The sequence below is a fragment of the Camelina sativa genome, chromosome 17 (genome assembly GCF_000633955.1).
Source record: "Camelina sativa cultivar DH55 chromosome 17, Cs, whole genome shotgun sequence".
NCBI classification, from domain to species: Eukaryota; Viridiplantae; Streptophyta; class Magnoliopsida; order Brassicales; family Brassicaceae; genus Camelina; species Camelina sativa.
In genome coordinates, this window is record NC_025701.1 from 28395437 (window position 1) to 28407625 (window position 12189).

The following is a 12189-nucleotide window of genomic DNA, read 5'->3' on the forward strand; positions in this document are numbered from 1 at the left end:
TTACCATGAAGGTGGAACTCAAGTGTGTCATTAGGGAGAAACTCATAGACCAACAGCCTCTGTCCTCCAGCATTACTGCAATATCCAACAAGAGACACAAGATGTCTATGATGAACGCGGCTAATGATCTCAACCTCTGCCTGGAATTCTCTATCGCCTTGCCCGCTTCCAGCTTTAAGGCTCTTCACCGCGATCTCCTTACCGTTAGGCAAGATTCCTTTGTGAACATAACCGAACCCGCCTTGTCCCAACAAACGGTCTTTTGAGAAACCTTGAGTTGCGGCAGCGAGCTCCTCGTAAGTGAATGTGCTTTGGTTGAATCCCAAGGCCACTGAAGGGTGAGGCGGTGGTAGAGATGGAGCGTATGGACCTGATGAGAAATTTGAGCCCATCTCGCCGCTCTGAATAACATTTACGCCTCCTGACATTGGTGCTGGTGGTGACGGCATTGGCTGCCAGTTTCCTGAAGGTGGTGGTGGCGGCGGTGAATTCACCCAATTTGTTCCTATTGATCCCGGAGGTGGAGGCAGATTCACAATGTGATCATTTTGGTTGTAGTGTTGTTGTTGTTGTGTAGCAACATCTTGGTTGTAATGTTGTTGTTGTGTAGCAACACTATTAAAATATTGATCATTCCCGGCTACAATCCCAACCAAAAAAAAAAGAAGAAGACGTAAGACAAAGACTTAGATACTAATTAAGGTAAAAGAACTAGATGAAACTTAAGCTTAATAAATGGTATGGGTTTTAGTTAGGGTTCATGGTTTTGTACATATGTAATCAAATGAGAGCAGAGGAATGTGATTTATCTAATATCTTGGATAGCAAGAAACAAAATTCATGTTTTTTCTTGGCAAATAAGAAACTAACGGGGTTTGAATAGGGTTCATGGGTTTTATATATACGTACTTTTGCCAGCGGCGTAAGCATTGCTTCCGTAATACGGCATCTGATCAAGCTTTGATTTCTTCTTCTTCTTCCGAAGACAACAGACACATAGCAAGATCATGACAAGGAACAAAAATCCAGCTGCAGCCACAAGTCCTATAACAGCACCAATGTTCAGACCATCGTTACTTGACGAATTCGAGCCACCCTCTCTTGAAGGTGGAGCCAGCGATTTTGGTGCCGAGGGGGAGCTACGGTCGGAAGTCTTAGACGGTGGTGGAGGAGTATGGGAAGGGTTCTTGTTTCCTCCATCACCGCTGCTCCCATCGTTTCCTTTGTTGTCACTTTGCTGCGGCGGGGACGGTGAAGAAGGAGGAGGTGGAGATTGTGATTGTGAGGAGGAGTCAGACGGCGGTGGTGGAGGCGAAGAGGAAGAACCATCAGATGAATTTTCCGGTGAAGGAGGAGGTGGTGATTCTTGTTGTTGTTGAGGTGGAGAAGCTAGGTCAGGTGAAGATGGAGGAGGAGGAGATGTTGTTTGTTGATTGTCGGAAGGAGGAGGAGCTGCTGTTTGTTGATCGTTGGAAGAGGGAGTAGGAGGAGGAGGAGCCGGCGGTGAGTTCTCCGGGGATTGCCCCTCCGCCATAATCGCTCTCTCTTTCTCTCTCTCTCCGGTGGTTTCAATGTGTATCTATTGTGAGATGAAACAAGGAACACCCAACTCTGTTCCTGTTCTCCTAGGAACAAGGAAGCTTTTTTTTTCCTTTTCCAAATTCTATTTTTAAGAAAGTTTTCGAATGTTTTTTTTGTTATTTCTATATTTGGGAATTATACAGAAAGGCAAAAGAAAAATATTCACAACGGACAATTTTCAGTTACAGCCTAGAATTCATGTTTGTAAAATGTAAAATGTTTTTGAAAATGCTCTCGTTGAGAGTTGAACTCAAGACCTCCCGCTTACTAAACGGGTGCTCTAACCAACTGAGCTACGAGAGCTTTTTGTTCGAATTCTGTTCTTCGACGATAATCAAGCTTTTCTTTTTGACAACAATTGGGTTGAAACTTAGTCGAGTGACTGTCTGAGTGAGCTTCTAAACATTAATAGAAAAATAAGTTTGGCTCACAATCAGAACTATAGTACGGTTGATTACAAGACTAGAATTCATGATTTTTTTTTTCTTTTTCTTTAATGAGATATTCAAGACTAGAATGCCAAATCTATTATAAGATTTACAGTGTTGCAAAACATAAACCATGCATCGTGGTCTCATGTATTAGGGCTAAAGCTTCATTGTGGTCTGTGGATCTGGTGCATGTAACAAGTGCATATCATGAAGTTATCCATTAAAGCGCGCGCGATCATTAAATTCACAATATTTTGTAAACAGATTCGAAAATTGGTCATCATTTGTAATAGAATATGATCATATTAATATCTCTTCTTAAAACAAATATTAAGAATCTAAGATAAGAATATTTTAACTTTCCAAATAATCTCCTCGCCATAAAAGATTATTCTGTGCATTTTTATTTTATGGAAACAATTTTTCGTATAAATAAAATGAAACTTCAGACAGCATTCATTTCGATACATGCCATTGCCAAATAAAAGAAGCTTCTTTTCCTTATTTGATAAACAACAACAACAACAACAACAACAACAACAACAACAAAAACCTAGTGGTTCTATTCTTTATTTTGTTCTTATCAGCTCAGGTTTAGGTTTTCATACCAGCTCACATCGACCTCCTCGCTTAGAAAATCAAAATAATAAGAAAAGAATGGTTTAACGTCATGTTTCATATATATATATATGCTCATGTAACAAACAACCAGTCAACCACTTAAAGAAAAACTATGCTTGAATTCATTTGATTTATCACTCATCTACCACTTATATATGTTCATGTTCGTGTGATGAATAGATATTTCTTTTAGTTAATTTGGGTCACATCTTATAAAAGCTAACCATAGATTGTATCTCGAAAAATCTTTTTAATATATGGATGAATTTGTATGAAAGCCACGTTACGTCTAAAGAATGAGGCCACTGATCATTTTTCGTAGTTTCTGTTTCTCATAAAAAAAAAATACATTTTTTTGTTGATCATATATAGTGATGGTTTCTTTACATGTGATTCAAGTTAGATATACTATTTAATGAACGAAGAAAAGTGAAGAACACATGCAAATGTCCAACAGAAGCAAGTCGAAATAAATTCTCATTTAGCTTTCACTGATTTATCATTGCTGGAAAATTTTGTTTATGCTAGTTTTACTATGATCTCGTCGTTATAAAACCCCACTTGAATTGTTGCCTTGTTGAGTGAATGGACGTTGTTTAGACATGTCTATAATTATGAATCTAAAATAACTAGTGTGTATATATAAATATATAAAAAAATCATTATTTATTTTGCCTCTCCTTCTATTTGTTGACGAGGGACTACAGTCCCGATCTAAATTTCAGTATTTCCCACTTACAGTGCCTCCGGCTTGGTACATACTTTCGTTATTAATCGTTGTATTCTTGTGATATTGTTATATGTCGTTTGCAATTAGCAGCGTTAAAAGTATATGTTCTAGATTTGATCGATTATATCATTGCTAAATTTTGGATTAGATTCTCTGGAAAAGATCTGATAGTGATAGTCAGTATGAGTATATTTGTATATGTTAAAAATTACAACTGTTTAATTCTTTTGTAGGTTTACTTTTCTATTTACCGTATATTCATAACTTCAACTATTCAATAAGTAAACTTGAAATGTACCCGTGCAATTAACTAGTATAAATATATATCTTTGAAAAAAAAACTACATGTGGAAATAACCAAGAGAAAAAGAAGAAGACTTCGGGAGAGAAGAAGACGATGGTGAAAAAGACAAATCCAAGAACCAACACAAGAAAAAACCTTTACCAGAAAGAAAGAAAAAAACACTAGAAAAAATGAAGAAAAGAGTGAGTACGATGAAAATGATGACGTATTTAGCCACGGAAAAGAGAAAAGTATGGAAGAGCAAACGATCCATTCACAAGCGAAAGATGCACTGTCGTGTATTGTTCTCTCCTATGCCATGTTCTCTTTCGTTTTTTCTCATGTGAAGCTTCTTCCATTCCCTCTTTTAGTGTGGTTTCGTTCTCAAATTTTAGGTTTTTTTTTCTTTCCCACTTCCTAACACTACAAAAAAAATTGAATTATTATGACAAACTTAGAGAAGGAAAATATTCGTCAGAAATCTGTCACAATTTTTGTTATGATTTTGTGACCTTTTATATTCAATGCCAACAAAAAAATAAACTTCGTCTCCTCTAACTCTTTTTTTCCTCAGACAGTCCTTCCACCATGATTTTTCTTTCAAATCCAGCTTGGTTTTGTATATTGATACTTTAGAAACGAGTTATAAAAGGAAGAGTTATTGTTGAAAAAACTGTTCTATGATGATGCGTAACGATGGAGTAGAATGGACAAGCTTTAAGTAAATTCCTCTTCGGTTTTGTTTCTTTTGTTAAGCTATCTCTCTTGGTCACCGTTCTTTTGTGAATGAATATATAGACAAGTGAATGACCTCTCTTGCTTTTTTTTTTCAACCTATGTTTGTAGGTATAACACTGTTCCACTAGCCATGCAAAACATCTGATCATGTGCCGGAAACAACATGGGATTCCCATTGGACGACTGATCATGCTTCGTGTAGTCTGATATGTATATGTGATGAATGCAACAACGGGTCATTCCAAAGCCGGTGTGTTATTTTCAGATGGGTTGGGATCTCAGACGCTTATTACTACAAAGAGTGTACATTTGGCCTCTCTTTTCATATGTGGTTCACTTTGGATAGGAAGGGGATTACCAGTTGGACTCTCGTCATCTCACTCTTCCTTCTCTTCTCTTCCCGCTGAGGAGTCCTTTGTTGTGACAATTGATACTGAGATATATCCCCACAAGAATACTTCACTTAGGTGAACTTTGCTTTCTTTTTAAACTCTCAATGATGTAAATGATCTCTTCGATCTCATCATTACTCCTTCATGCCAATTTTTAATAGAAGAGATTGAAGCCAAATTTTCCCTTTTTGTGTTGTGAAATATTTTAAAATCACCCAAAATTTAATAATAAATCTCAAAGAATCATACTTCCTACGTTTCAAAATATAATTTAATAATAAATCTCAAAGAATACTCCCTCCGTTTCAAAATATAAGATGTTTTGGAGAAGTTTTTTATTTCATAATATAGGAAGTTTTCAAATTTCAATGCAACTTTTAGATTAGTTTAGTATTTTATATTATGCAGTATTGTTTCTGATTGGTTGAACTTGTTAAAAGTAAAGACTTTTTAATTTGCGTGGTTTGCTTAAAACATCCTATATTTTGAAACGGAGGGAGTATTTAATATTCTTGATTAAAAAAATATAAAAACTCTAAAAAATAATCAAATCTTCTAAAAGCTCACTCAAATCTTTCAAAATTCTAAAATATTAAAATCCTACTAAATCTTTAAAATGTCAAGTTCAATGCTCCCTTCTACAAAAAAAAATTGAGTTATTGTAACATTTTATTGTGACGGAAAAAATGTTATTATGACGAAATATTACGTCTTAATAAAATTATTTTGTTGTAGTGTAATCTTAGCAAATATTTCAAAAAGAAAACTTATACAAAATCTTCCTAATCTTTCTAAACTCTCTTTACCCTAAACACAATCATGTCATCACCTTATTCTAAAAATATTAGGTAAAAAAAGATAAGCACATCTTAGCAAACAACAGCGTCCGTCGAAACCGCCAACATGAAAATGTTTCATGTTTCATGTTTAAGCTCATCCAAGTAAAAATTTATTATCAAATAATGTCAAACATTACTATTCATTATGATACTTTTTTACTTTGTTAATCACTCCACTCTTATCATAAATCATATATGCTTTTAACAATTAGTATGTGTTCTATCATTCAAGATATTCCAACAATGGAATCTTAGATCCAAACCGATGATATATATGTTCCATTTATATTTCAATCCAAATCCAAAGACGAAAGGAGAGAAACAAACCAATCTGGATCCAACGATTAAGTTAAAAAAAAAGAAGAAACTGATTAGTACATTATATTAGATCACATGTAACACAATTATCATAACTATTATTTAACAGTAGTTATACACACGGTTAACAAAATACTAAAAACGGTAACAATAACTTTGTCATTCCATGAACTAGTTATGTTCATTGATGGAATATCTTTTCTGATTACTATTACGTCGATTTTACGTAATAGTAATCATTTTAAAAACTATAAAATATAGCTAACCTAAATTTTGCAATTAAATTTCCAACGAGAAAGTAAAAGAAGCAAACAGATTTCTAGTATATAATATTAGATCACATGTAACACAATTATCATAACTATTCTTTAACAGTCATACACATATGGTTAACCAAATACTAAAAACGGTAGCAAACCCTTGTCATTTTATGAACTAATTGTGTTCATTTGTGGAATATCATTTTCTACGTCGACTTAACAGATAAAAATACGACAAACAGTAGATGTAATAATAGTTAATCCACATGCCAAGGGTTTGCTAAAATGACTAATCTTTAGCTCAAAACTATAGCTAATCTTTTTAAGTTGGTGGTTATATTTCCAACGAAAAAAAGTAAGAAGGAAACTGATTGCTAGTACATTATATTAGATCAAATGTAACACAATTACAGGATCATAAGTATTATTTAACAGTCTCATATACACTCGGTTAACAAAATACTTACATCGATATATATATACATGTTCAAAACTCAAAAATATAGCTTATATTTTTGAAACATTCAATTTAAGTTTCAGTGAAAAAGTAAATGAAAGAAGGTTAACAATATGAAAATGGTAACAATCCTCTTGTCACTGGATGAACAAATTATATTCATATTATATAATTTCCTTCTGGCCTACTTTAGGTCGATTTTGAAGAATATATACATAATATAAGTAAATATTGCATTTATCTTATTTTCACATTTTGAGGAAATATTGGTTAAAATCTTGAGGTCATGGAGGATGTGGGACAAATATTTGCCTGCCTACCAATTAATAATTTTTGACCAATAAACCAAAACTTAAATATTGGGTTTATGACAATTGGATATATTAGTAAAAATGTAACATTGATGATTTTACCAAGAAAATATTTATTCCTAGCTAAAATATTTGTTCTTGGAAGTTTTTAGCCTTTCTGGCGATGAAATTGTTAAATATTTTAAAAAAAGATATCAAAACCAAAATTAACACTTAGGAGAACTGGTACAACAATACTTTTATTTTCGCCAATCTGAACATATACTAATGTGTAGAACATTAATACGATAAGACGATACAATTTTCATTAAACAAAAAAAACAACAACGACAACAGTTTTATTCAAGAAGCACAGATACACTCAAACATGAGTAGAGGTTGAAGCTGAGAGTATGTTCTTGCGAACATACTTACGAGCCCAAACATGTTTGCCATTGATGGTAAACTTGTTCTTAAACCTCGCACTCACAATCTCTTCCATCATCAACGCACACGACGGTTTCAACACCAGCTTCGCAAACAACGGCTGCTCACCTTCAACTTGTTGCATCTCTATTGCTCCTATCACATCCCCGAATCTCTTAGTGAAGTAGACCCTCACTTCCTCTTCCGATATTGGATACCCTTTCGAAAACGTCAGGAAAATAGTCCTATCATCCGCAGCCGCCTTCGCTGCTCTCTCTTCTTCCGCCAACATCCTCACCGCGGCTGCCTTGTTTGCTTCTTCACCAACAGGAGGAGGAGGAAGAGGATAAGCAACAGCTACGTTTTGCACATTCCTGTTAGGGCTAACTTGTTGAAGACAACCAAGCCTAAGGTTCCTCAATTCCTCAAGGTATTTCTCTCTCTCTGAAGCCAAAAGTTTCTCCCTATTGTACTTACGTACCTTCTCGCATATGTCTTCGAAAGCTCGGATGCAGAAATCGTTCCAATTATTTGTCAACAAAGTGCAAAAAGTTTCACGGCTCGCGTTGATCAGCGTGAGAGTAAACCTCCCTTTAGTGATACGCAAGAGCAAAGGTATGATGGTATTGTCGTCGTTGTTGGCAGCCAAGACAGTCGATGCGTAATGATGGTTGAATAGAAGATTGATACAGACACTGACTTCGTTAGCCACAGCGTCGACGACAATGTCTGGTAGAGAGCAAAGAGAGGCGATTAGGTCGGGGGCGTAACCGGATTGCTCGAGCATCATGAGAAAACCCATCGCGAGAAACGACTGGTCCACGTCTCGACTTAGAGGATAGACAAGACGAGTGAACAAGGTTCTGTCGATTTTATGAAAGGTATGAAACTGCTCTCGTGTGACCACGGCAGTAGCAGATGATGAAGGGTTCTCCATGAAAGCCGAAAACAATGGAAAAGCCATGATAGGTTTTTTTTTTTTTTTTGCTTCGAGATTATGTGTGGTGATGGTGATGTTATCTATGTGATTAGGACATAGATTATATAGAGAAACCACTGAAATTGTGAAAAGGCGTAATCTTATTTTCCCTAAATAATTTTCATACATACCTTACAAGTTTTTGTCCTAGTTCATGTCTCTAATTAATTACATACAAGAGTCATAACGTTAAGAGGCTACGTGTCGTTTAGTGTTGAGCAATGGTGACCCTTGGATCATTATCAGTTATTACCCATCACCCTTGGATCGTTATCATTATTCAAACACATATCCCTAACATTTGTTTTTTTCTTGCATCATTGTACATTTTTTTCTTTATATGGAGGAGCCTAAGTCAATACTGTATTCTATGAGGCTAATTATAAAGAAAGAAATCAAAACCTCATTCTTCCAAATTTATTATCTTTTGCAATTTTTGTTGAATACAAGATAAAATTTATACGGTCAAACATTTGATATAAGAATTTCTATAATGTAAAAAAAAGTTTTTTTTTCTACAAATAATTTCAATTTGATTAGATATATTTATATTATTTGATTTATAAAAGAGGTTTTGTTGTCAAAAAAATATATTTTCTAGTTTTTCTTAAATATATAATCTAATCACATTTCTTATTTATTTTATACTTATTTTTATTTTCGTTTCAGTTAAAACTATTTAGATCGTTAATCTAACTTTGAAGATAAATTTAGTAAATAACTATAATAGTAAAATAATATATAAAAAGGTATATTCGTACGTATCGACCAAAATACTATTTATGAACGAAATACGTATTTAGAAAAATAATATGTTACCGATCAAAATAGAAAATCCGTATCATTAATATATATGTAACATATTGCTTTCGAAATGTAGAAACTATTTGACACAAAGATTTGATAATGGCAGCAGATGAAGCAAAAGAATGGACAAAGATTTGGCCAGAGGAAGATCATGGACATGATCGGAAGATCGAGACACATGATTGTATTTTTAGCAGAGTGGATGAGATACTCAATCAACTTAGAGTATCTTGTTCTACAATTCTGGAAACTTAACTCTAAAGTCTCATCATAACAATGCAACAAATGTGGATTCAGGACTAGAAGCAAATATTTGAAAGAGTCCAGATGGTTTTGCAAGTTGGTCAATGACTATATTCATAATTTCACAATCCATAACAAAATTAGAGAGACTATGAAATTCTCGGTAAAAATAACCTATGTATGAACATTCATTCAACTTTTATATTTTATTTATATATTCATGCTTGTCTTGTAAACATGTTCCATGAGGATTACATTGTAAACATCTTCTACTAGAATTACATTTTAAATTGATGAAAGTTGTTGACAAAAAAAAAACAATATAACACATTTTTGTTTAAAATTAACCTAAAAGTTGTAATAATTTGAAGATAATATTTCAATCAACCATAAGATTATCTACCTTCTTAAAAAAGTCGAAGGGGGTGTATTGAAACAATGATTTTGGAGAATTCTATGGAATTTAGGAAATTTGGAATTTTGATAGATTTTAGGGAAGTTGATATGATTTATGGTAAAATTCTTTCAAATCCCACCTAAAACTATGAGATTTGGATTTCTATATTTTTAACTAAACAAATCCTCTCAAATCCTCCAGAATCTATAAAACTTATTAAAATCCAAATTCACAAATTGTTTTAAATAACAGTAGATTTTAAATTAGATTTTTAAATCATCAGTTCAATAACAGTAGATTTTATGAGACTTTTTAAAATTTATGATTGAATAACATATAATTTGTAACTTTTATACAAATCACCTAAAATATCAAGTTGAATATATCCCAAATCATTTATCTTATTAATTGAAATTCTCGGCGTAAGGTTAAATAGTTGGATTTTTTCTGTATAAAAAAAAAAGGAAAAAAATCCAAAAACCATCATCACCTAGGACACCTACTACTATTATCTTAAAAATAAAATAAAAGAATAAAATACAAAAAACAAACAAACATTAAATCCAAAGTATTATTAGACAGGTCAGCAAACATAGGCTCGCAAATCCGAAGAGCAAAGAGAAGAAAGAAACAAAAACAACAGTCTTCTCTTCTCCCCCAAAAAAACCCAGAAATCGCAGCAGAGCCTTTTACAGTAGAGATCTCTCCATCATCATCATCATCATCATCATCGTCACTGACTCGATGCCTTCCCGTAGAAGAACTCTCCTCAAAGTCATCATCCTCGGTGATAGCGGGTCAGTTGTTTTTAAATAATATTTTTTCTGGGTTCTGAGTTTTTGAAGATTGAAGTCGAATTTTGTTAATTGCTTGTTGTTAGGACTCGATCTGAATTAGGGGTGTGTGATCTCATCTCTTAGTTTGTTTGTTTTTCTCGATTCAATTGTTTACTTCTCGGTGACAAGTTTTTTTTATAAAAAAAAAATCAAATTACAGGGAAGGTTTTATAGTCTCTCACAAGTAATGAATGTTGCTATTCAACGTTATGATGTCTGATTTGGTATTATTTGTGTATCTTTTGACTTTAGAGACTGAATCTTGTATCATATATTCATGGTATTCAAGATTTGTATGTTGTGCTATTTGGTGATGTGTTACTCCAAAAGTCTATTGTTATGATATGTTTACTCAAGTTATGACTTATGATTGGGTATTTTTGGAACTTGTACTTTTCCAGGGTTGGGAAGACCTCTTTGATGAATCAGTATCCTTAGCTCGTGTGAAGGGATTTTTAAGGATATGATAGTACAATGGTTTTATTATAACTATATAACTTATGGATGGATGCATTCTCTGTTTTACGACTAACGATTTGTTGGAGTTTAGATGAGTTCTTTGTATCTGTTTCACTTTAACCATCACGCCTTTAGATATGTTAATAAGAAGTTCAGCAACCAGTACAAGGCGACCATTGGTGCTGATTTCCTAACTAAGGAAGTTCAGTTTGAAGACAGGCTTTTCACTTTACAGGTTTGTTGTAACCAGCACTTTATTACTAGTTGTAGACTAGTCTTATTTTGTGTTGGAGTAGATTTCGCTTGCTTAGCGCATTGGTGTGAGTTTGGCTGAAAAGGAAAAAAAAAAAGTTAATTAGTATGTATGTAGTTTATGAGCCCCAGGTTGATCTGTTACTCAATCTCTACTTAACGTTTGAAGCAAATTAAGTCATCTGTAGTCTCATCTTATACTAATGGAATCTTTATTCTGTCCAACTTTTGTGCATCATTTAAATATTGAAATGGTTTATACTGGTTTGGTTTCTAATGTGATTTTTAAGGGTTTTGCTTCTGGCATGATCAGAGTTAGGAAAACACTAAATGGGTTGACAGAGTATGTTCTAGATTAAGAACTTGTCCACAAGGACTATATGTATTGATCTCTTTGTTTGACCATAAGAGCTAAGGCCTTACTTTTCTTACAGATCTGGGACACAGCTGGTCAAGAAAGGTTTCAGAGTCTTGGTGTAGCGTTTTATCGTGGTGCTGATTGCTGTGTTCTTGTATATGATGTCAACTCCGCGAAATCATTTGAGGATCTCAACAACTGGAGGGAAGAGTTTCTGATTCAGGTATATAGATATAGATTCATACCCTCTTCCCAATGGATTCAATAAAGAAACTTTGCGTAAATTCCATTTATTGTGATTTGCAGGCAAGTCCTTCTGATCCAGAGAACTTTCCCTTTGTTGTTATTGGTAATAAGATCGATGTGGATGGTGGAAACAGTCGGGTGGTATGTATATAATCTCCATCTAATAATAAAGAACAACCTTGAAATTTGAACAGTCGGGTTGTTTCCAATCACTCTTTTGGTTTTTTCAGGTTTCAGAAAAGAAGG

At 33.8% G+C, this 12189-nt stretch overlaps 3 protein-coding genes and 1 non-coding gene across 4 annotated transcripts in view; 1 reads left to right on the top strand and 3 right to left on the bottom strand.

Annotated features, from left to right (window-relative positions):
• LOC104759861 (proline-rich receptor-like protein kinase PERK7) overlaps positions 1 to 1594 on the bottom strand; it is a 3227-nt gene extending 1633 nt beyond the window's left edge. Inside the window, exons 1-2 of the mRNA XM_010482743.2 lie at positions 910 to 1594; positions 5 to 640 (exon numbers count right to left, since the gene is read on the bottom strand). Coding sequence (XP_010481045.1) covers positions 5 to 640; positions 910 to 1534 — 1261 coding nt within the window. The 5' untranslated portion in view covers positions 1535 to 1594. The remainder of the gene's footprint in view (positions 1 to 4; positions 641 to 909) is intronic.
• TRNAT-AGU lies at positions 1811 to 1884 on the bottom strand. Its single transcript has one exon. It is a non-coding gene; the product is annotated as a tRNA-Thr (tRNA).
• On the bottom strand, positions 7139 to 8361 carry LOC104758228. Its single transcript, XM_010481060.2, has one exon. It carries the CDS (start codon positions 8328 to 8330, stop codon positions 7323 to 7325), a length of 1008 nt encoding a protein of 335 aa, XP_010479362.1. The 5' UTR covers positions 8331 to 8361; the 3' UTR covers positions 7139 to 7322.
• LOC104758229 (ras-related protein RABG3e-like) overlaps positions 10365 to 12189 on the top strand; it is a 25968-nt gene continuing 24143 nt past the window's right edge. The window contains exons 1-5 of the mRNA XM_010481061.2: positions 10365 to 10589; positions 11030 to 11056; positions 11223 to 11322; positions 11774 to 11920; positions 12004 to 12084. Coding sequence (XP_010479363.1) covers positions 10537 to 10589; positions 11030 to 11056; positions 11223 to 11322; positions 11774 to 11920; positions 12004 to 12084 — 408 coding nt within the window. The 5' untranslated portion in view covers positions 10365 to 10536. The remainder of the gene's footprint in view (positions 10590 to 11029; positions 11057 to 11222; positions 11323 to 11773; positions 11921 to 12003; positions 12085 to 12189) is intronic.

Excerpts from the sequence above, each read along its gene's own strand:
- LOC104758228 (XM_010481060.2), bottom strand. The coding sequence starts at position 8,330 with ATGGCTTTTCCATTGTTTTCGGCTTTCATGGAGAACCCTTCATCATCT.